At 43.8% G+C, this 22,548-nt stretch overlaps 1 protein-coding gene across 1 annotated transcript in view; it reads right to left on the reverse strand.

Annotated features, from left to right (window-relative positions):
- The window catches only part of tdrd12 (tudor domain containing 12), a 42,966-nt gene that overhangs the window by 16,758 nt on the left and 3,660 nt on the right, over window positions 1–22,548 (reverse strand). The window contains exons 13-33 of the mRNA XM_065022385.1: window positions 22,056–22,200; window positions 21,774–21,881; window positions 21,186–21,371; window positions 20,659–20,812; window positions 20,435–20,562; window positions 19,740–19,931; window positions 18,961–19,089; window positions 18,600–18,717; window positions 18,261–18,400; window positions 17,797–18,017; window positions 17,441–17,522; window positions 17,074–17,255; window positions 16,639–16,846; window positions 6,541–6,633; window positions 6,108–6,283; window positions 5,278–5,799; window positions 4,845–4,912; window positions 1,948–2,041; window positions 1,650–1,763; window positions 1,241–1,394; window positions 924–984 (exon numbers count right to left, since the gene is read on the reverse strand). Coding sequence (XP_064878457.1) covers window positions 924–984; window positions 1,241–1,394; window positions 1,650–1,763; window positions 1,948–2,041; window positions 4,845–4,912; window positions 5,278–5,799; window positions 6,108–6,283; window positions 6,541–6,633; window positions 16,639–16,846; window positions 17,074–17,255; window positions 17,441–17,522; window positions 17,797–18,017; window positions 18,261–18,400; window positions 18,600–18,717; window positions 18,961–19,089; window positions 19,740–19,931; window positions 20,435–20,562; window positions 20,659–20,812; window positions 21,186–21,371; window positions 21,774–21,881; window positions 22,056–22,200 — 3,275 coding nt within the window. The remainder of the gene's footprint in view (window positions 1–923; window positions 985–1,240; window positions 1,395–1,649; window positions 1,764–1,947; window positions 2,042–4,844; window positions 4,913–5,277; window positions 5,800–6,107; window positions 6,284–6,540; window positions 6,634–16,638; window positions 16,847–17,073; window positions 17,256–17,440; window positions 17,523–17,796; window positions 18,018–18,260; window positions 18,401–18,599; window positions 18,718–18,960; window positions 19,090–19,739; window positions 19,932–20,434; window positions 20,563–20,658; window positions 20,813–21,185; window positions 21,372–21,773; window positions 21,882–22,055; window positions 22,201–22,548) is intronic.

Below are 22,548 nucleotides of genomic sequence, written 5' to 3' on the forward strand. Positions count from 1 at the left end.
CTGTACTCAAACATGGCGAGTGTAGTTTAGACCAAAAAGCTCTATTTTTTTCTCAGCAGACCACATGACCTTCTCCCATTCCTCCTCTGGATCATCCAGATGGTCATTGGCAAACTTCAGACGGGCCTGGACAAGCGCTGGCTTGAGCAGGGGGACCTTGCGTGCGCTGCAGGATTTTAATCCATGACGGCGTAGTGTGTTTCTAATGATTTTCTTTGAGACTGTGGTCCCAGCTCTCTTCAGGTCATTGACTAGGTTCTGCCGTGTAGTTCTGGGCTGATCCCTCACCTTCCTCATGATCATTGATGCCCCACAAGGTGAGATCTTGCATGGAGCCACAGACCGAGGGTGATTGACCGTCATCTTGAACTTCTTCAATTTTCTAATAATTGCACCAACAGTTGTTTCCTTCTCACCAAGCTGCTTGCCTAGTGTCCTGTAGCCCATCCCAGCTTTGTGCAGGTCTACAATTTTATCCCTGATGTCCTTACACAGCTCTCTGGTCTTGGCCATTGTGGAGAGGTTGGAGTCTGTTTGATTGAGTGTGTGGACAGGTGTCTTTTATACAGGTAACGAGTTCAAACAGGTGCAGTTAATACAGGTAATGAATGGAGAACAGGAGGGATTCTTAAAGAAAAACTAACAGGTCTGTGAGAGCCCGAATTCTTACTGGTTGGTAGGTGATCAAATACTTATGTCATTCAATAAAATGCTAATTAATTACTTAAAAATCATACAATGTGACAGATTCTGTCTCTCACAGTTGAAGTGTACCTATGATAAAAATGACAGACCTCTACATGCTTTGTAAGTAGGAAAACCTGCAAAACCGGCAGTGTATCAAATACTTGTTCTCCCCACTGTAACTGACTGCAAATAACTCTAGCTTCTGGAATTTAGTGCAAATGATTCTAAAATCTTACCATTTGAAGTCTTCTTTTCATCTTCCTCAAATCGGTCGAAATCCAAACTAACAAAAGCACTCTGAGGACATCACAATTCACCTTAATCAATATTCATTATGAATAAACAACGAGGCATGACATCGCTAGAACATTCTGTTACTGTAAGCAAAACTCTGACAACTCCTCATCTGGAAGGCCATGTCTTGTATTTTTTAGTTCTCAAATGCCAAAAGGACAAAATATCCAAAGTATGTTTACCTACAGGTATTGCTAGCTGTACAAAGGAGGTTAGGAGATAGACATACTATATTTTTGCCTTTAATGAAAAGCACTACCTTTTGCTTGAGGAGCATCTTCCAGTCTCCCCTCTCGTGTTTGACGAGCCGGATGACTGGCTCATTGCACTTCATCTCCCAGGAGGACCTCTCTGCAGTGATGTTACTGTGGAGCTCCAGGTCAGCACGATAAGGCCTGTCATTCACACATGCACTATAGGCAATAGTTAGAGATGTAATATCAAATTAAATGCTTCTCTCATTTGTGATGCAGGGAATTCAGCCCCAATGTTGACTTCATCCTGCACACACAATGTTACCTTGCACGGGGAGTTATTTAAAAAAAAAATTTTTATTTTTTACATAGACTAGAAACATTAACAGCTCAGCACTTGCCTCAAGCTACTTAAGATTATTTAATTTTTAATTTTTATATATGTTCAGGTGGTTGAAAGGACACATGACAGACCTGTACACCACTCTGTCAGGGAAGAATTCACATCTCTGATCCACTGGTTCTCTGAGCTTTATGTTCAGTGTGACTGTGTCATCTCTCTGGAACCACTTGATCTGTGGATGGAAACTGAAAAAGACTAAATGTAAATCTGCGATGGATTAGAGTCAGTTCAGTCAATTCATATATTTATTAAGTAAACTGATTTTAAAAATGGAATTGACCCCATGCAACACTGATGTGCAATACGTAAATAGAAAATCAGCTTAATTTGACTATTCAGAAATATAAGGGATACGTGTACCTCAAATACCTTTTTGGTGCATCCACATCAACCTTGACAACACTGATGACTTTCTCACCGTTGACTTGCTGGCCGTTGACTTGCTTCTCATCGATCAAATTACCTGAATAAGACAAATCAAACTTTGTCACATGCGCCGAATACAACAAGTGTAGACCTTCCCGTGAAATGCTTAATTACAAGCCCTTAACCAACAGTGCAGTTCAAGAAGAGTTAAGAAAATATTTACCTTTTTTTTATAAAAACACAATAACAAGGCTATATACAGAGGGTACCTGTACAGAGTCAGTGTGCGGGGGTACAGCTTAGAGGTAATTTGTACATGTAGGTAGGGGTGAAGTGACAATGCATAGATAATAAACAGCGGGTTGCAACAAATGGGGGGGGGGAGTCAATGTAGTAGTCTGGTGGCCATTTGATTAATTGTTCAGCAGTCTTATGGCTTGAGGGTAGAAGCTGTTAAGGAGCTTTTTGGTCCTAGACTTGGCGCTCTGGTACCGCTTGTCGTGCAGTAGCAGAGAAAACAGTCTATGACCTGGGTAACTGGTGTCTCTGAAAATGTTATGGGCTTTCCTCTAACACGCCTATTATATAGGTCCTGGATTGCAGGAAGCTTGGCCCCAGTGATGTACTGGGTCGTCCGCACTACCCTCTGTAGCGCCTTACGGTCAGATGCTGAGCAGTTGCCATACCAGGTAGTGATGCAACCGGTCAGGATGCTCTCGATGGTGCAGCTGTAGAACTATGAAGATGTGGGGACCCTTTACATTTTTTTCATTCTCCTGATGGGGAAAAGGTTTTGTTGTGCCCTCTTCACGACTGCATTGGACCATGATAGATTGTTGGTGATGTGGACACCGTTAATAGGGGCCTGTTCGGCCCACCTTTTCCTGTAGTCCACGATCAGTTCCTTTGTCTTGCTCACATTGAGGGAGAGGTTGTTATGCTGAGGGAGAGGTGGTTGTCTGACCTCCTCCCTATAGGCTGCCTCATCGTTGTCGGTGATCAGGCCTACCACTTGAGTCATCAGCAAACTTAATGATGGTGTTGGAGTCACGTTTGGCCACCCAGTTGTGGGTGAACAGGGAGTACAGGAGGGGACCAAGTACACACCCCTGAGGGGCCCCAGTGTTGAGGATCAGCATGGCAGACGTGTCGTTGCCTACCCTTACCACCTGGGGGCTGACTGTCAGGAAGTCCAAGATCCAGTTGCAGAGGGAGGTGTTTAGCTCCAGGGTCCTTCGTTTAGTGATGAGCTTTGTGGGTGTAACCGGAGTGAAATGGCTAGCTAGTTAGCAGGGTGCGCGCTAATAGTGTTTCGGTGACTTCACTCGCTCTGAGACCTTGAAGTAGTTGTTCCCCTTGCTCTGCAAGGGCCCCGGCTTTTGTGGAGCGATGGGTAACGATGCGTCGAGGGTGGCTGTTGTCAATGTGTGCAGAGGGTCCCTGGTTCAAGTCCAGGTAGGGGCGAGGAGAGGGACAGCTATACTGTTACATGGGCACTGTGGTGTTGAACACTGAGCTGTAGTCAATGAACAGCATTCTCACATAAGTGTTCCTTTTGTCCTGGTGGGAAAGGTCAGTGTGGATTGAGATTGCCTCATCTGTGGACCTGTTGGGGTGGTATACAAATTGGAGTGGGTCTAGGGTATCCGGGAGGATGCTGTTGATGTAAGCCATGACCAGACTTTAAAAGCACTTCATGGCTACCGACGTGAGTGCTACGGGGTGGTAATCATTTTGGCAGGTTACCTTCGCTTCCTTGGGCACAGGGACTATGGTGGTCTGCTTGAAACATGTAGCTATTACAGAGTCAGTCAGGAAGAGGTTGACAATGTCAGTGAAGACACTTGCCAGTTGGTCTGTGCATGATTTGAGTACACGTCCTGGTAATCCATCTGGTTCCGTGGCTTTGTGAATGTTGACCTGTCTAAAAGTCTTGCTCACAGGCTACCGAGAGCGTTATTACCCAGAACAGCTGGTGCTCTCGTGCATGCTTCAGTGTTGCTTGCCTCGAATCGAGCATAAAAGGCATTTAGCTCGTTTGGTTGGCTCACGTTATTGGGCAGCTCGCGTCTGGGCTTCCCTTTATAGTCCACAATAGTTTTCGGTGCGGATGTTGCCTGTAATCCATGGCTTCTGGTTGGGATATGTACGCACGGTCACTGTGGGGACGACGTCGTAAATGCACTTATTGATGAATTTTAATATTTTTTTAATTTAAATTTTACCTTTATTTAACTAGGCAAGTCAGTTAAGAACAAATTCTTATTTTCAATGACGGCCTAGGAACAGTGGGTTAACTGCCTGTTCAGGGGCAGAACGACAGATTTGTACCTTGTCAGCTCGGGGGTTTGAACTTGCAACCTTCCGGTTACTAGTCCAACGCTCTAACCACTAGGCTACCCTGCCGACAACTGAGGTGGAAAATTCCTCAATGCCATTGGATGAATCCCAGAACATATTCCAGTCTGTGCAATCAAAACAGTCCTGTAGCGTAGCATCCCCGTCATCTGACCACTTCCGTATTGAGCGAGTCACTGGTACTTCCAGCTTTAGTTTTTGCTTGTAAGCAGGAGGATATAATTATAGTCAGATTTGCCAAATGGAAGGTGGGGGAGAGCTTTGTATCCATCTCTGTGTGTGGAGTAAAGGTGGTCTAGAGTTGTTTTCCTCTGGTTGCACATGTGACATGCTTGGAGTAGTATGAAGAGCCAGCCTTATGAGGTACAACAATGGTGAATGGCATATTAGACTACTCAAAATATTTGAGTCTTTATACATATTTGTTGATCATTATCAACTTCTGTTTTCAACAATAGTGAATGTCATGGTTCAGACAGACATACAGTCAATGTACTTTTTGTACATTGTTGATCACTATCAAACTAAAATAGTTTTCATACCATTTTCAATGGGGCAGGGAACTGCAGAAATCCAGTCTTTGGGGGTGAATCCTTGTAGAGCTGTATGCCTGCATGACAACACAAGTCTTGTGAACATCACATGTTGAAGTGAGATCAATGCAACACTAGCCATTGATCCCATTTAGAGCACTCAGCACAGTTGTAAACCTAAGAACACTAGCTAAATCAACATTTTTTCCACATCATGTCAATGAAATTATGTTGAACCAATGTGTAATAGACGTTAAATTGACGTCTGTGGCCAGTGGGATATCACGGGTCGGGTGCAGAGCTGCACTGTATAGTGAAAGAATCAAACATCAGAAAATGTATTTTTATTGACCGACTGCATCAAAGAAAAACAATACTAAGAACAGTAAGCGAGTAGCAAGGAAGAAGCCCCTGTTTCCCAGTGAAAATGAAGAACACCAACCTCCGTGTTTGTGTGGCGCCTTGGAGGTTAGCTATGAGGCTCCTCCACTGCTCCATTTTGGGGTCGTTGTGCTCAGTTGTTGGGGCAGGTAACTGTGGCTCGCTAGTTGATGGGAGTGGGGCAGATATCTGGGCTTCGCTAGGTGTTGGGAGAGGGGAAGGTATCTGGGTCCTGTCCATGAGTGTTGGTAGTTGAGCCTCGCTCGGATCAGGAACTGCTGCTAATGTGGCCTCCTGTGGCTTGGGCGAGAGCTGGGACGGGTATATAAAGACATCGTTCATCCGAGGCTGGGGTGCATGAGCAAAGACTTTCTGGTCCATCTGGTGCAGATCTGCTGAGGCCTTCATATGGCACTGGAACAAGTCTGTCTGGGCATGAAGCACAGACGTTTGGGTCTGGGGCTGGTCTACAGAAACCTCTTGGCCACAGTGTAAGCGCTCGACAGCTGCCCTCATCCTGTAGACCAGGGCCTCCTCTGCAGCCTGCACCTTGTCCTCCAAGGTCACCCCAGAGCCATCCGGCCTAACAAACAAACAGACCAAGCAGACGAGTCACGACACACAATCGTAATAAGTTGGTAATGCAGTGCTCTCATTAAGTACTGAGGATTAAAAAAAATGTAGGATTGACCGCCATGTCCTATGTGACTTAACTCCCATATCTGCACACAGCCCCTGGTGTAGCAGCATCCATTTTAACATGCTGTATTACATTGTGCCGTATTAGAAGTGGAGAATGCTGTTGGATGTCAGTGTACAGTGTCTTGTGTTATGGAGGTCCCATGGTGCACGAAAGCCTGGTTACCCATGGGCATAGAGGACTGAACTCACACCGTGGTGAGCGGGGCATCCCCAGCACTGGCTCCAGGCCCAGCCCCCTGGCAGAGCTCATTCAGCAGGTCCAGGTGCTGAGGGTTGCTGGTGCCCATCCCCGTGCTCAGGATCTCAGCGTGGACGTTGTATTCATTTATGAAGGTCTTCAGGCCTGGTAGTCGTGTCATCCGCACCTGAGAACAAAGCACATTTTTAAATTTTAGAAATTTTGCAGACACTCTTATCCAGAGCCATTTACTGGAGCAATTAGGGTTAAATGCCTTGCACAAACAGATTTTACACCTAGTCGGCTCTAGGATTCGAACCACCAACCTTTCGTTTACTGGCCTAACGCTCTTAACCGCTAGGCTACCTGCAGCACAAGGATTAAGTGTTTGTGTTGAAGATTTGTTGAAATTCAGCTGTCTGTAGTTGTAGTAGAAGAACCTACCATGGGATCTACGAAGACCGTGTTTCCCAAACACAGAACAACCTTGGCTTGGTGCTGCAAGCCTTTGATCTTCTGACTGATGGCCCTGGTGACCTGAAACCACACCATTAGAATAATGTCATTGTAACTTGTTGTTCTAGAGTCATTAGTTATACACTTTGAAAAGGTAAAGGTCCAACAATAGCAATTGGCATTCACAATATGAGTCTCAGCAATCACATTTCACCACGCCAAGAAATCTGTTCCTTTTATTCTCTGTTCCCAACGCACTAGACGACCAGTTCTTATAGCCTTCAGCCATAACCTTTTCCTACTTCTCCTCTGGTGATGTAGAGGTTAACCCAGGCCCTGTTCCACTCCTATTCCCCAGGCGCCATCATTTGTTGACTTCTGTAACTGTAAAAGCCTTGGTTTCATGCATGTTAACAACAGAAGCCTCCTCTCTAAGTTTGTTTTATTCACTGCTTTAGCACACTCCACCAACCCTGATGTCCTAGCAGTGTCTGAATCCTGGCTTAGGAAGGCCACCAAAAATTCAGAAATTTCCATCCAAACTACAACATTTTTCCAACAAGATAGAACTGCCAAAAGGGGTGGAGTTGCAATCTACTACAGAGATAGTCTGCAGAGTTCTGTCATGCTATCCAGATCTGTGCCCAAACAGTTCGAGATTCTACTTTTAAAAATCCACCTTTCGGGGGGACAAAATGGCGACGTAGAGAGAACACGGTGTTTCAGCGAGCTCTCGTGGCATTCGTAAATTTATATTCTTACATTAATCTCCTAGCTTGAAAAAGTGGTAGAATTGGCTAAATAAGTTACCATATAATGAGTCTTGACGACTATTTCGCAAAAATCTCCGACAACATGCCCAATAGAAATACTAAGAAGTCGACCAAAACCACCACCCCTGTGGATGTGCATGAGGAGCTAGCTAACGTTAGCGAAGCTAACACCATTGCGGACCCAGGCACAATGGACCTGATGATTCAAAAGATGACTGATAACATTACTAAAGTGATCGATGCTAAGATAAGAACGGTCTTGGAAGCAATAGCAGGCCATTCAGCTGAAATACAGAGCGTTGTGAAACGTGTTGTTGAGGCGGAAGGAAGAATTGCTGCAGTGGAAACTTCAACTACATCTATGGACGCTAAGATAAAAGCACTTGAGAAACAGGTGCGCGAAATGGCGGAGCACATTGACGACTTGGATAATCGAGGACGCAGATGCAATATTCGTGTTGTGGGACTCCCGGAAAATTCTGAAGGGACACGTTCAGTAAAATTCTTTGAGGAATGGATCCCTGGCTACCTACAAATGGACACTAAGGCTGGTCGTGTGAAGCTGGACAGAGCCCATCGCTCTCAAGCACCGATACCGGGCCCCAATCAACGCCCACGGCCGGTGGTTATAAAGTTCCACAACTTCACCGACAAGCAGCGCGTCATGGATGCGGCTAGAAACATCGGCTCTGATGGTAGTCAACATAAAGGTCCAAAGGTCTCATTCTTCAATGATTATTCCACAGCGGTTGTACGAAGACACAAAGCGTTTGATGAGGCGAAGGCTCGACTCAGGAGAATGAAGATGGACTACGCACTGATGTACCCGGCCACATTGAAGATTATGGTCAACGGATCACCTAAAAAGCTCTACACACCTGAAGAGGCTGCTGCGTTTATTGACTCTCTCGGGTAAATAACTTTAAGCTGCACCTCCACAGCATTGAATAACTTTGCTTATTTTTGGTTGAATCTGATCACGAAACAGTGGTGTGAGTCCTCACGTACTCCGGCTCAGTAATATTCGTAACTTTATTATTTTTCTTGCTAAATTAATAGCCGCTATAGCTCAGGCTGAGATATGTGTGAATCCATATTGGTGCCCAGGCTTGGTTTTAGGTGGAAGAGCCTCAATCTTCTTCTATTGATTTTCTTTTCCATATATATAAAGGATGAGGCTATTGAGCGGCAATGCGGACTTAAGAGTCTACATTGGAGAGTTGAAATCCCCTGCATGTTAGCTAGTGGGAAAACCCCTTTTGGAATTTTACATGTTTAATTTTTGGGTTTAGTATAGTTCGAGTTCAGGGTTCATATTTTTTGTTTATGCTCAGTGAGATAGAGGAGAGTTCAACACATGGAAAAAGGTACCACCCCACTTTTACAGTAGGATCCAGTCTGAATATTGAATGGTCAAGATACAATGGCAGATAACAGACTGCGTGTATGTACGTGGAACATTAGAGGGAGCCATAACCCCATTAAGAGGAAGAAAGTATTGTCTTTTTGAAAAAGAAAATATTGATATTGCACTGTTGCAAGAAACCCATTTGGATGATAAGGAGCACCTGAAATTACAACAAGGAGGGTTTGGTCAAGTGTTTTTCTCATCATTTACATCCAGAAGTAGAGGTGTAGCAATTCTGGTGAAAAAGAACTTACCACTTAAGGTCTTGAATTGTGTGAAAGATAAATTTGGTCGCTTCGTTATAATTAATGGTACTTTACAAGGGCAGAACATTTCCATGATGAACATTTACTTCCCCCCTGCTCACCCCCCTGATTTCCTCACTAAGGCATTTCTAGACTTTTCAGAATTAAACTCAAGACACTGCAGTGGTTGGAGGAGATTTTAACTGCTTGTTGAACCCCCTTATTGATAAGTTTCCCAGTGGTATAGCTTCACTCTCTCCTCAAGCTAAGTCACTTAAAGCTATTTGTGATGATCTGGGGTATGCGGATGTCTGGAGAGCTTTCCATCCCTCCAACAGAGAGTTCACTTTTTTCTCTGCACCTCATGGATGTCAGACTAGAATAGATTATTTTTTTATGCCCAAGACGTCTTTGCAGTCTGTTTTATCTGCTAGGATAGGAAGCATAGTCATATCTGATCATGCTGAGGTGATCCTGGACATAAAACTCAACGGGGCATTCAATCGGTCAAGACATTGGAGGTTGAACACAACCATTCTTAAAGACCATACATTCACATCATACTTTATAACAGAGTTTAAAGCATTTTTCTCTATTAACTCTCAATCAACAGATAACCCCTCGCTCCTTTGGGAGACCTGTAAAGCGTATGCCAGGGGTCTGATTATGTCATACACAGCTACTAAGAGACGGAAAAAGCGGGAAAAGCAAAAAATGTTAGAGGGTGAATTAGGAACTAAAGAGAAGGACTACATTAAAACGCCCACTCCTGCCCTATTAAAGGAAATATCAGTCATTAGATCAACGCTAGACTCTCTCCTAACACAGGACGCTGAAAAGAAAATGAGATTTGTCAGGCAAAAGCTATATGAACATGGCGATAAGCCAGGAAAGTACTTGGCATACCTAGCTAAAAAGAGGGCTGACTCTCAGTCAATTGCTACTATTACTGATTCTGATGGTAATCATTTATATGAAAATAAATTGATAAGTGACTCATTTAAGAAATTTTATACAAACCTTTATGCCTCAGAACTGCCAAAGGATGCACCCAAATTAATGGAGAACTTCTTTGGTAAGATTGAGCTCCCTACTATCTCCGAAGAACAGAGGTCCCTCCTTAATGCCCCTATTACCAAGGAAGAGATAATGTTCGCAATTAAGAGTCTGCAAAATGGTAAGGCCCCAGGACCAGACGGGTTTTGTAGTGAGTTCTATAAAGAGTTCCATGGCCTGATCCTTGAGCCATTGCGTGAGATGTTTAACCACTCATTTTCAAATGACCAACTCCCTCAAACGCTGAGAGAAGCCAACATTTCACTTATTCTCAAAAAGGGAAAATGTCCAGAGTCTTGTTCCTCGTACAGACCAATTTCCCTTCTGAATGTGGATAGAAAATTGCTTTCTAAAATTCTAGCCACAAGATTAGAGGACTCATTGCCACTAATTGTGAAAGGAGACCAAACTGGCTTCATTAGGGGCCGTAAGTCATGCAACAACGTCAGGCGGCTTCTTAATGTAATTCAAGCCTACCAACAAAGTGCTGTAGATGGTCTTGTGCTCTCCCTAGATGCTGAGAAAGCATTTGATCGTGTGGAGTGGTCTTACCTATTATTTGCTCTAAATAAATTTGGTCTGGGGGACAACTTTATAAAATGGGTGAAAGTTTTGTATGATGATCCTCAGGCTGCTGTCCTAACTAATGGGCTCCGGTCAAATAGCTCCTCTATACACAGAGGTACCAGACAGGGCTGTCCTTTATCCCCCCTCCTCTTTGCACTCGTTATGGAACCACTGGCCGAGGCCATCAGGGTAACGCCTGCTATACAGGGGCTGCTCATTGGTGATGTTCACCATAAAATAAGCTTGTATGCTGATGATGTCCTGATATTCATCTCTAGTCCCGAGACTTCAATTACATCTCTTATTAATATAATTGAATTATTCAGTGAATTCTCAGGCTACAAGATTAACCTAACTAAGTCAGAGGCTATGCCACTTGGTAGCCTACACTCTGTACCTAATACTTCTCCCCCCTTCCCTTTTAAATGGTCTCCCTCAGGTTTCATGTATCTGGGTATATTTGTAACTCCTAAATTCCAGCTAATGTACAAAGCCAATTTTGTTCCCTTGTTTGATACAATAAGACAGGATCTGGAGCGCTGGAACTCTCTCCCCATTTCTTGGTTGGGTAGAATATCCCTCCTGAAAATGAACGTTTTACCTAGACTACTTTACCCAATTCAAATGATCCCAGTATTACTCCCCAATAAGGTAATAAAGGATGTAAATGGATGGCTAAGTTCCTTTATATGGAGTAAACGCAAGCCAAGACTTAAGATGGCAATATTGCAGCTGCCAAGTTCTATGGGCGGCTTGGACCTGCCCAATATCAAGTTCTATCAATGGTGTGCCCACCTTTGTTATATTTCTGACTGGATCACAAAGGATGACTCCTCTATTTGGTTAGACATTGAGACTTCTCTTTCAAAATACCCCTTACAGGATCTTTTATTTTTCAGAAGTTTCAAGTCTGTAGAAGAACACTGCAATAATCCAGTTACACTTAACACACTCAAAGTATGGAGGTCAGTTCAACGCTTCCTGGGAAGGTCCAAACTAACCTCTGCTCTTACCCCAATTCTTAACAACCCAGATTTCAGTCCAGGATTGCTGGATGCTGGCTTTAACTTATGGCTTAATAAGGGCATACGCAGGCTAAACGACTTATTTGCTGACAAGATTTTGTTGTCATTTGAGCAGATGGTCGAGAAATATCGACTCCCAAAGCAGGACTTTTTCCGCTTCCTACAAGTAAGACATTATATTCTGGAGAGCACCACCTTAATTGGTAACCCTGATATGTCTGTCATTGAAAGAATGCTTTTTTTTCCCACAAAGGAAAATGTCTGTAAGTCTGTTTTATGATACTTTAAGGTCCTTTTCTGCTGTCAACACACAGAGGGTGAAACAAGTGTGGGAGAAAGAATTGTCTGTTACTATTGACGAAGAGATGTGGGAGGACATTTGGAGATATGCAAAAACAATATCTATATGTAACCGTACTAGAGCAATCCAATTAAGAATAATACACAGATTGCATATATCCCCAAATCGCAGACATGCTTTTAGCCCCACTTCCTCTTCCCCTCAGTGTCTTAAATGCAAAACTGATACAGGCACCCTAACACATTGTTTATGGTCATGTACCAAAATACAAAGATACTGGTCTGGTGTCCTGCAAGAAATTGAAAAGATCCTAGGGGTTGATCTAGAATTGGACCCAGTTTCTTTACTGTTAGGTCTCCCTAGTAGGCATGTTACTTCTGTCTGTAAAAGAAGGCTTTACAACATCCTTACCTTCGCAGCGAGGAAAAACATCCTTTTACAGTGGATTAGTGATAAGGTTCCTTCTATTAAAGACTGGCATAAGATACTATTTGAATGGGTGCCTCTGGAATATCTGACATGTACATTGCATTCTAAAACAGACCAGTTCTACAAAGTATGGGAACCTTATCTAAATTACCTAGAACCTGAGGTATCAGCTATTATGCTGCAAGGATTCTCTTAGAATGGCGGGGATCTATGTATTTCAGAACTACACTGTACGTTCCATGTGTGGAACCTAACCTCTTGGTTTAAACCAAGCTTTTTTGTTTAATTTCTGTTTGTAAGTTTGTTTAAAATGTATGTATTGAGGGACGCAATGATGGTGATGGGGTGAGAGAAGCACAGAGCGGGGAGAGGAAAATGGTGTACGTATGTATGGGTGTGTATATGTGTGTGCGTGCGTGCGTGTATGTATGCATATGTGTGGGTATATGTATATGTGTGTATGTATGGGTATGTATGTATGTGTATGTATATGCACGTAGATATGGGTAAGTGGGGGCTGTTTTTCTTTTTGTTCTGTGTGCTTTGTCTCTGTTGTTGTATCTCTTAATATGGGTGAAAATTGTGAAATTTCAATAAAAATACTGTTACAAAAAAAAAAAAAATCCACCTTTCCAGAAATAAGTCTCTCACTGTTGTCGCTTGTTATAAAACACTTCAGCGAGCAGGCCTTTCTGATCTAAGTGGCCCGGGTATCCTGGAAGGATATTGACCTCATCCCATCAGTAGAGGATGCCTGGTTATTCTTTAAAAGTGCTTTCCTCACCACCTTAAAAAAGCATGCCCCGTTCAAAAAATGTTGAACGGGGCAAAATGTTGAACTAAGAACAGTTATAGCCCTTGGTTCACTCCAGACTTGACCAGAACAAAAACATCCTGTTGCGTACTGTATTAGCATCGAATAGCCCCCGCGATATGCAATTTTTAAGGGAAGACAGGAACCAATATCAACAGGCAGTTAGGAAAGCAAAGGCTAGCTTTTTCAAACAAAAATGTGCATCCTGTAACAAACTCCAAAACGTTCTGAGACACTGTAAAGTCCATGGAGAATAAGAGCACACCCTCACAGCTGCCCACTGCACTGAGGATAGGAAACACTGTCATCACCGACAAATCCACTATAATTGAGAATTTCAATAAGCATTTTTCTACGGCTGGCCATGCATTCCACCTGGCTACCTCTACCCCAGGCAACAGCTCTGCACCCCCCACAAGCAACTTGCCCAAGCCTCCTACACTTCTCCTTCACCCAAATCCAGATAGCTGATGTTCTGAAAGAGCTGCAAAATCTGGACCCCTACAAATCAGCTGGGCTAGACAATCTGGACCCTCTCTAAATTGTTGCAACCCCTATTACTAGCCTGTTCAACCTCTCATTCGTATTGTCACAGATCCCTAAAGATTGGAAAGACGTGCGGTCATCCCCCTCTTCAAAGGGGAAGACACTCTAGATTAGAGGTGAACGGATTATGATTTTTCAACGATGATACAGATTATTGGAGGACCAAAAAAGCCGATACCGATTAAAACGGACGATTTCTTTTTCAATTTATTTGTAATAATAATACTGAATGAACACTTATTTTACCTTAATATAATCCATCAATAAAATCAATTTAGCCTCAAGTAAATAATGGAACATGTTCAATTTGGTTTAAATAATGCAAAAACAAAGTGCTGGAGAAGAAAATAAAAGCGCAATATGTGCATTGTAAGAAAGCTAACGTTTCAGTTCCTTGCTCAGAACATGAGAACATATGAAAGCTGGTGGTTCCTTTTAACATGAGTCTTCAATATTCCCAGGTAAGAAGTTTTAGGTTGTAGTTATTATAGGACTCTCTCTCTCTATACCATTTGTATTTCATTAACCTTTGACTATTGGATGTTCTTATAGGCACTTCAGTATTGCCAGTGTAACAGTATAGCTTCCGTCCCTCTCCTCGCAACAGTCACCATCAAAGCAGCGTTGCAGAGGAAGGGGAACAACTACTAGAAGGTTCAGAGCGAGTGACGTTTGAAACGCTATTAGCGTGCGCTAACTAGCTAGCCATTTCACTTCGGTTATACCAGCCTCATCTCGGGAGTTGATAGGCTTGAAGTCATAAACAGCGCAATGCTTGACGCACAACGAAGAGCTGCTGTAAAAACGCACTAAAGTGCTGTTTGTATGAATGTTTACGTGCCTGCTTCTGCCTACCACCGCTCAGTCAGATACTTAGATACTTGTATGCTCAGTCAGATTAGATAATATCTAGTAATATCAACCATGTGTAGCTAACTAGTGATTATGACTGATTGTTTTTATATATGATAAGTTTAATGCTAGCTAGCAACTTACCTTGGCTTACTGCATTCGCGTAACAGGCAGTTTCCTTGTGAAGTACAACGAGAGAGAGAGGCAGGTCGTTATTGCGTTGGACTAGTTAACTGTAAAGTTGCAAGATTGGATCCCCCGAGCTGACAGGGTGAAAATCTGTCGTTCTGCCCCTGAACAAGGCAGTTAACCCACTGTTCCTAGGCCGTCATTAAAAATAAGAATGTGTTCTTAACTGACTTGCCTAGTTAAATAAAGGTATACATTTTTTTTTTAAATTGGCGCCAAAAAATACCGAATTCCGATTGTTATGAAAACTTGAAATCGTCCCTAATTAAATCGTCCATTCCGATTAATCGGTCGACCTCTACTCTAGACCCAAACTGTTACAGACCTATATCCATCTTACCCTGCCTTTCTAAAGTCTTTGAAAGCTAAGTTAACAAACAGATGACCTACCATTTAGAATCCCACCGTACCTTCTCTGCTAGGCTATCTGGTTTCCGAGCTGGTCATGGGTGCACCTCAGCCACGCTCAAGGTACTAAAAGATATCATAACCGCCATCGATAAAAGACAGTGCTGTGCAGCCATATTCGGTCAACCTGGTCAAGGCTTTCGACTCTGTCAATCACCGCATTCTTATCGGCAGACTCAACAGCCTTGGTTTCTCAAATGACTGCCATGCCTGGTTCACCAACTACTTCTCAGATAGAATTCCGTGTCAAATCGGAGGGCCTGTTGTCCAAACCTCTGGCAGTCTCTGGGGGTTCTACAGGGTTCAATTCTCGGGCCGACTCTCTTCTCTGTATATATCTATGATGTCGCTCTTGCTGCTGTTGATTCTCTGATCCACCTCTGTATACATCTGGCCCTTTGGACATTGTGTTAACAAACCTCCAGACAAGCTTTGATGCCATACAACACTCCTTCCGTGGCCTCCAACTGCTCTTAAATGCAAGTAAAACTAAATGCATGCTCTTCAACGGATCGCTGCTCGCACCCACCCGCCTGTCTAGCATCACTACTCTGGACTGTTCGGACTTGGGGAACACTATAAATACCTAGGTGTCTGGCTAGACTGTAAACTCTCCTTCCAGACTCACATCAAGCATCTCCAATCCAAAATCAAATCTATAAATCGGCTTCCTATTTCTCAACACAGCCTCCTTCACTTATGCTGCTAAACATACCCTCGTAAAACTGATCCTTGACTTCGGCGATGTCATATGCAAAATAGCCTCCAACACACTACACTGTCTTTGCTAGGTAAAGCCCCGCCTTATCTCAACTCACTGGTCACAATAGCAACACCCACTATTTCACTGGTCATCCCCAAAGCCAACTCCTCCTATGGCTGCCTTTCCTTCCAGTTCTCTGCTGCCAATGATTGGAACGAATTGCAAAAATCACTGAAGCTGGAGACATATCTCCCTCACTTACTTTAAGCATCAGCTGTCAGAGCAGGCTACCAATCAATGCACCTGTACACAGCCCACCCACCTCATCCCCATAGTGCTATTTACTTTTTTGCTCCTTTGCACCCCAGTATCTCTACTTTCACATATTTTGCCACTATGGCCTATTTATTGCCTTACCTCTCTAATCTTACTACATTTGCACACTTTATATAGGTTTATCTATTGTGTTATTTGACTGTACATTTGTTCATCCCATGTGTAACTCTGTGTTGTTTGTGTCGCAAGGGCTTTGCATTATCTTGGCTAGGTCGCAGTTGTAAATGAGAACTTGTTCTCAACTGGCCTACCTGGTTAACTAATAGTGAAACATATATATTTTTTTAATTTAAAAAATCTCAACACATAATTTTAGCTTCTGTAACATAGTTCATGGTCATTGGTTCTAATCACTTAAAGTTTCTATCGCTAAAGATGAGCTCCCAAAAAGTGAGTGAGAAAGAGTCCAGTGAGTGTAGCCTGGTGTAAGAGACCTTGGGGTTCCATTTGACCTCAGCGTCGATGGGCATGGCCCTGCAGACGATGATTTCCAAAGCCTGGGGCGGCAGTGTGTGGAACTGGGCCGGCAGCTGCAGCAGCTGGTGGGATTTCACCTCCTGCTCACGCCCCTCATCCAGGAAAAGAGCCCTCACGCTGCAGAACATCCACTCACCCTTGTCCGGCACCGAAGTCACCCGCACCCTGCAAGACAGGTAGGAGAGGAGCAGTGGGAGGAGTTGTTAAGGAACGTGAGGTAGAGTGGCATTGGGTTGATATGTGACAAAAGCATTTGACCCACCCAGAGGATTTGGACTACACATCACTGCATGTAACCATTACTTGGCATGTTGTTTAAACCTGCAACATGGCCATATAACATACATCATCAGTTATAAAAGTGACTGAATTAATGTTGTTTGTTTTCTGACCTGTGGTAGACCTCATCCTCTTGTACTCCGTACAGCCCTCCCTCCAGTACCTCCTTAGCACCCAGCTTCTCAGCGGCGTAGTATGTAGTCATTGCTGCTGCCAGGCTCTCATAACGGTCCTCCTTCTTACTCACAATGCGTCCGTAGTAGACGGAAGCAGTCTTGATGAACAAGGGCAGAACCTTTCAAACGTAAGAGTGAAACAAATATATATATTCATTTGAATACATTCAGATCGCATATTAAGTTATATTACACCTGTGATCTCATTGGAAAAGCTTGAGAGGATATGTCCAACTTTGGCATCTGTTCTTGCCTGATATCTACACCCCCGAAACAAGTGCTATCATATAATATGCTGACTCACCACAATAGTTCCAGAGTCTGGTTGCAGTGGCTGGTCTGTTATGGGGCTGATGCTGTGTCGATAAGAACAAACACTGCTGTCCCTGCAATACAGCAAGAGTCACATTAAGCACTACATAAAGAATATCAGGTTCCACCTATTGCTGCTGTGCCCTTGAGCAAAGCAATGAATTACAAAACTATAAAGTTCTATTCTTAAGTGCATAGAACAAGTACGAATCTTTCAAAGTACCCACATTCAAGGTTCAGCTCATGTCTGAGTATTGTGACATGCATAACAGCAAATCAAATCTAGCTTTATTGTCCCATGGAGAAATGCTCTTGACAGAGTATTGTCTGCATCTCAGCTGCACTGACCTGCAGAAGCCAAAGCTCTTGAGGTATCTGCACAGAGGCATGTCTGACTTCTGTTCCTCCTTGGCCCGCAGGACTCCCTGGGCGAAGTGCAGCAGCTCTGGAGGCAGCGAGGCCTCAGTACGCTTTAGGTAGCGCAGGACCCCGATTACGTGACGGGCATTCCTCTCAGATAGCAGCAGCACTGACTTGGCAGGGTGAGACGTGCTCTCTGCAGCACGCTCCTGTCAATCACAGAATCCAATATGAAAAGGAATTCACAAAGTAGACTATCCTCATACAGTCAAAGAAGATACACAGGTGCCATCTGAATAAATTATGTAAAAGGAGACCACTCAGGGCCATCTTCTGACTTGAGATCTGCCCGCTAAACTAGACGTCTCCCAGAAAAAGTCAGAGCTGTGCACGCTTATCTCAGCTCTGAATCCAGGACTGAGCAAGAACATATTAGTTTGTCCTAACGTTACCTTGTCGGAAAGGTTCTGGAAGTTCTGGGACATGCAAAACAGACGGCTGCCAAACAGCTTAGGTGAGCTTGGGAAGCCGTAGTGCACAACACACGTAGCATCACAGATACCCAAAGACTTCATACACTCATTGGTGGTGACTGGTAGACAGAAAGACAAGGAAAGAAAAACAGGTCAGATTGGACAAAGGGCAAATTGGAGAAAAAAAATAGAGACAAGCTTACTTCAAGCAAACTGAGCTGACCTGGCAGACTATGCCATAAAATGGAAAGATGTATGATATTTTTTATTCATTGCAACTGTCAACTCCTAAGAAAATGCAATTGTGCATCAGTTCACCCAGAATGACATGAGTGCCAGGTCCAATGGGCTTCTTCCACTGCTCAGTCACAAAGTCAAACTGGTAGGTTAACTCCTCGTGGACCTTCAGGGAGAAGGCTGATGTGTTTGAAACAGCCTGAATGACAGATACAAGAAACAAACATTTAGTTGACTAAATATACATGAACAATGTATTTTTTGTTTTTCTAGTGCTGTACACTTGTGGCAAGATGCCCAAAAATAAGGTTGCAAAATGCAAATCGTACAAGTTTTGAAATGTAGCAATGTCTTTTTCTTTCTATAGTACCCCGTACCAGCAGGGGACAGGACGTCCAAAAATAAGGTTGCCAAAATAAGAGATATAGATTGCTGTAGTTACCTTGAAGACATTTTCAGCCTCCTCAGCAGAGTTGGTGATGACGAGGGTCTTCTGGGCCACGTCGGGGGTGAAGTCCAGCGCCCCGAGCAGGACAGAGATCTTAGTGCAGTCCAGACACAACAGGATAATCTTGGGGAGGCAGAAGAGAGATGAGAAGGCTTTCTATTTTTTATTGAAGAACATATACATGAGTGAAACTTTGCTTTGAGAGACTTTTAGACCTTGTTTGACTCTTGGACCCTTCTTCCCTTACTAAAAGTAATGACTAGTCTAAATGAGATACGATGAAAGCAGGTTTACTGCCCCATTACATAGTTTTAATCAATCACAAATCCAACCAACAGGCCCTTCAAATCAGAGACAGCTACACACTTAAAGGGATAGTTCAGACAAAATCTATATTTGAGTGGAATTACCCTGAACTTGAGTTGTGTCTGAAGGCACAAAGTGGCAGAATCCACAATAATCCATTACTTTAGTTTAAAGTGTTTTTGAGGAAGTTTCTGCTTGTGATGCAGCTTTGCTAACATCGGTCCGGCTGTTTACATTCATGAATTTGGACGAGGCTAATTATGCTTAATCCTGGCTGCGGCAGAAGTAAACAATGGATTATTGTGGATTCTGTCACTATGGGCCTTCAGACAACTCAAAGTAAGGGTAATTCCACTTAAATATAGATTTTGCCTGAACTATCCCTTTAACCAGCTCTCTGATGGTGGAGACCCTCCAACCTTTGTAGGTTTTCAGATTATTTTGTGTTCAGTCCTCTCAAAACTGACCTGGTGCACATTGCCGTAGAGTGCGGCCTCCTCCATCACCGTGACGACAACGGTGGGGTTGCTCATGTGGTTGAGGAGCAGGCCCTCCAGGGGGCGGCTCCAGCGCTTTCCCACTGCGATGATCTGTCTGGGGCACGACACACGCTCCTCGCTGGCTGTCACCCTCTGGAAGTGCTGCAGGATGATGGTCATCTGAGGAAAGGGGGAGAACAGTCAGACAAACTGCTGAGGAGACAGTGGCAAGGGAGGAAAACAGACGAGACAGGGGTATTTTATTAGGACCCCCATTAGCTATTGCGAAAGCCACAACTACTCTTCCTGGGGTCCACAGAACATGAAACATGACATAATACAGAACATTAATAGACAAGAACAGCTCAAGGACAGAACAACATATATTTAAAAAACAGCACACACAACCTACATATCAGTACATACACACAAAATATCAAGGTCAAATAGGGGAGAGGCGGTGTACCGTGAGGTGTTGCCTTTGAAGCGCAGATGACCGGGATTACTGCTTTAAGCAGTTGAAAGCACTGGAGTCTGGTCTAGTTGTAATACCCCCTGGTGACGGGGGTTTGAGTCCCATCTTGGCTATTTTCCGGTCTGTGCCCCTTTACCATGTGTATCTCCCGTTCTCTCCTTTTGTACAGTCTTATCACTACAGTTGAAGAACAGTCAGTGTCTCTCACCTCGTCCGGGGCTCTAGAAAAGAGCAGGTCCACTTCGTCCAGCGCCAGGTGACACAGCCGCAGGAACAGGAAACAGTGCAAACGCAGCAGACGCACAAGGCTGAACGGAGTGGTCACCACCACCTGGCCTGGAGAGACACACACAAAACACAGCAGGAGAGGAATGTAGTAATACTCCTGTCTGTCAAACCGAACTGTCCCGATCCTGTGAATAATGGTCTTACAGTTGTTCTGGATCTTAACAGTCTTTGCCTCATCCTTTCCCAGTCCCAACAGTATGACCATGGGGTGGAGGACTTGGAAGGTCTGGCTCTCCTCCAGCAGGTCAATCACAGTCTGGGCTTTCTCCCACCCCGGGCACAGGATCACCGCTATGGGCTGAAGGAGACCGCACAGAATGTGGTATTAGATCAAACGGAATAAACACAAATGGATCCTTTAAACGCAGATGTCAGCAGAAAACCATGCCTGACTTACTGAACATCGTTAGGTAGGTTACTGCTGTTTGCCATTGAACCCTAACAAACCAATTAAACACCCAGATTTCTACATACTACTTTGTCTACATAGAGTGGTATCACCATGAACGGAGCTGAAGAGGCCTGTACCAAAACTAAGATTTTCAACTGTCTAATTGAAGCCAGACAATTTTATTAGGGGGCAAACAGAGATAGTTATCCACCACAATAATAGCAGGGGAAACACTGGAAATCCCACCATTCCTGTCTAGTGCTCTACTTGCTCAACTCACCCCGGTGCGAGAAGAGAGGGCGCTGAAGACGGAGGAGAGCTGCATGTGGGCCAGGAACGGGGGAATGTAGGTGAGGGGCTGGTCTCCGCTGTGGGAGATGAGGACCGTGTCACAGCCCCTGGCCACTGCCGGCCAGCAGTAACTCTCAGCCACAGACGGGCCGGCATACTTATTCCTCATCAAGATCTGAAAAGAAACACAATGCACATTACCAATCTTCATGACATACTAGTCTAGACATTTACAGATTTTTCACCTAGTCAGCTTGGGGATTAGAACCAGCGACCTTCAGTTATTGGCCCAATGCTCTTAACCTAGGCTACCTGCTGCCCATGCGACAGGACATTATTATTGCCTAAGATCTTCAGGGTAAAATGTTGAACAGTCATTTCAAATGTTCAACTAATTACATTTATACTGAACAATCTCAACTAACATTATCATATTCCTAACATTACATTTTCACAGTAGTAAATACATTGACTATAGTCATTTAGCAAGAGCTCTTATCCAGAGCAATATACAGCGCTCAGTGCATTCAAAATACGTTCCATTCAAAAGTTAGAACATAGTTGAAAGCAAACCAACCCTCCGGAAGGTGTCAGTGATTGGAGCATTGGCCAGACTGGTGCAGGGGTCCAGAGTAAAGGCAGAATGCACCATTATCCCACTCCTGCTTGGATCAGTATGGACGATCTGACATGAGGAACACTTAAGTCAGTCATGGACAGTAGATATTATTGTATGTGCACAAAACACGTCAATACATTTGGTGACAGCTACCCAAGGAAGTGAAGAGTATATCTGCATCCAGTCCATTGATGATTATTTTAACTTTTTTGTATAAATTAAGATTGATTCGATACTTACAGTGACTTCTGATGAGCCTACATCTGTGTTCAGAGGGTCAGGGTTTAGCAACTGCAACAACCGAGCGCAGACAAGCTCCTCCTCAATGGTTGGCTGCTCTGTGAAGACAAACTCTTGTGTCCGGTCTACTAGGTCACTAGGAGTACTGGAAACACAGATTACACTTTAGTACAGACATTCACATTAATAACAAAAATATAAATGAAACATGTAAAAGTGTTGGTTCCATGTTTCATGACCTGAAATAAAAAATCCCAGACTCTTTCCATACGCTCAAAAAGCTTACTACTCTCAAATTTTGTGCACAAATGTGTTTACATCCCTGTTAGTGAGCATTTCTCCTTTGTCAAGATAATCCATCCACCTTACAGGTGTGGCATATCAAGAAGCTGATTAAACGGCACGGTCATTACACAGGTGCACCTCGTGCTGGGGGACAATAAAAGGCTACTCTAAAATGTGCAGTTGTGTCAGACAATGGCCTCACAACCGC

This window comes from Oncorhynchus nerka, linkage group LG9a, assembly GCF_034236695.1.
Source record: "Oncorhynchus nerka isolate Pitt River linkage group LG9a, Oner_Uvic_2.0, whole genome shotgun sequence".
Taxonomy (NCBI): domain Eukaryota; kingdom Metazoa; phylum Chordata; class Actinopteri; order Salmoniformes; family Salmonidae; genus Oncorhynchus; species Oncorhynchus nerka.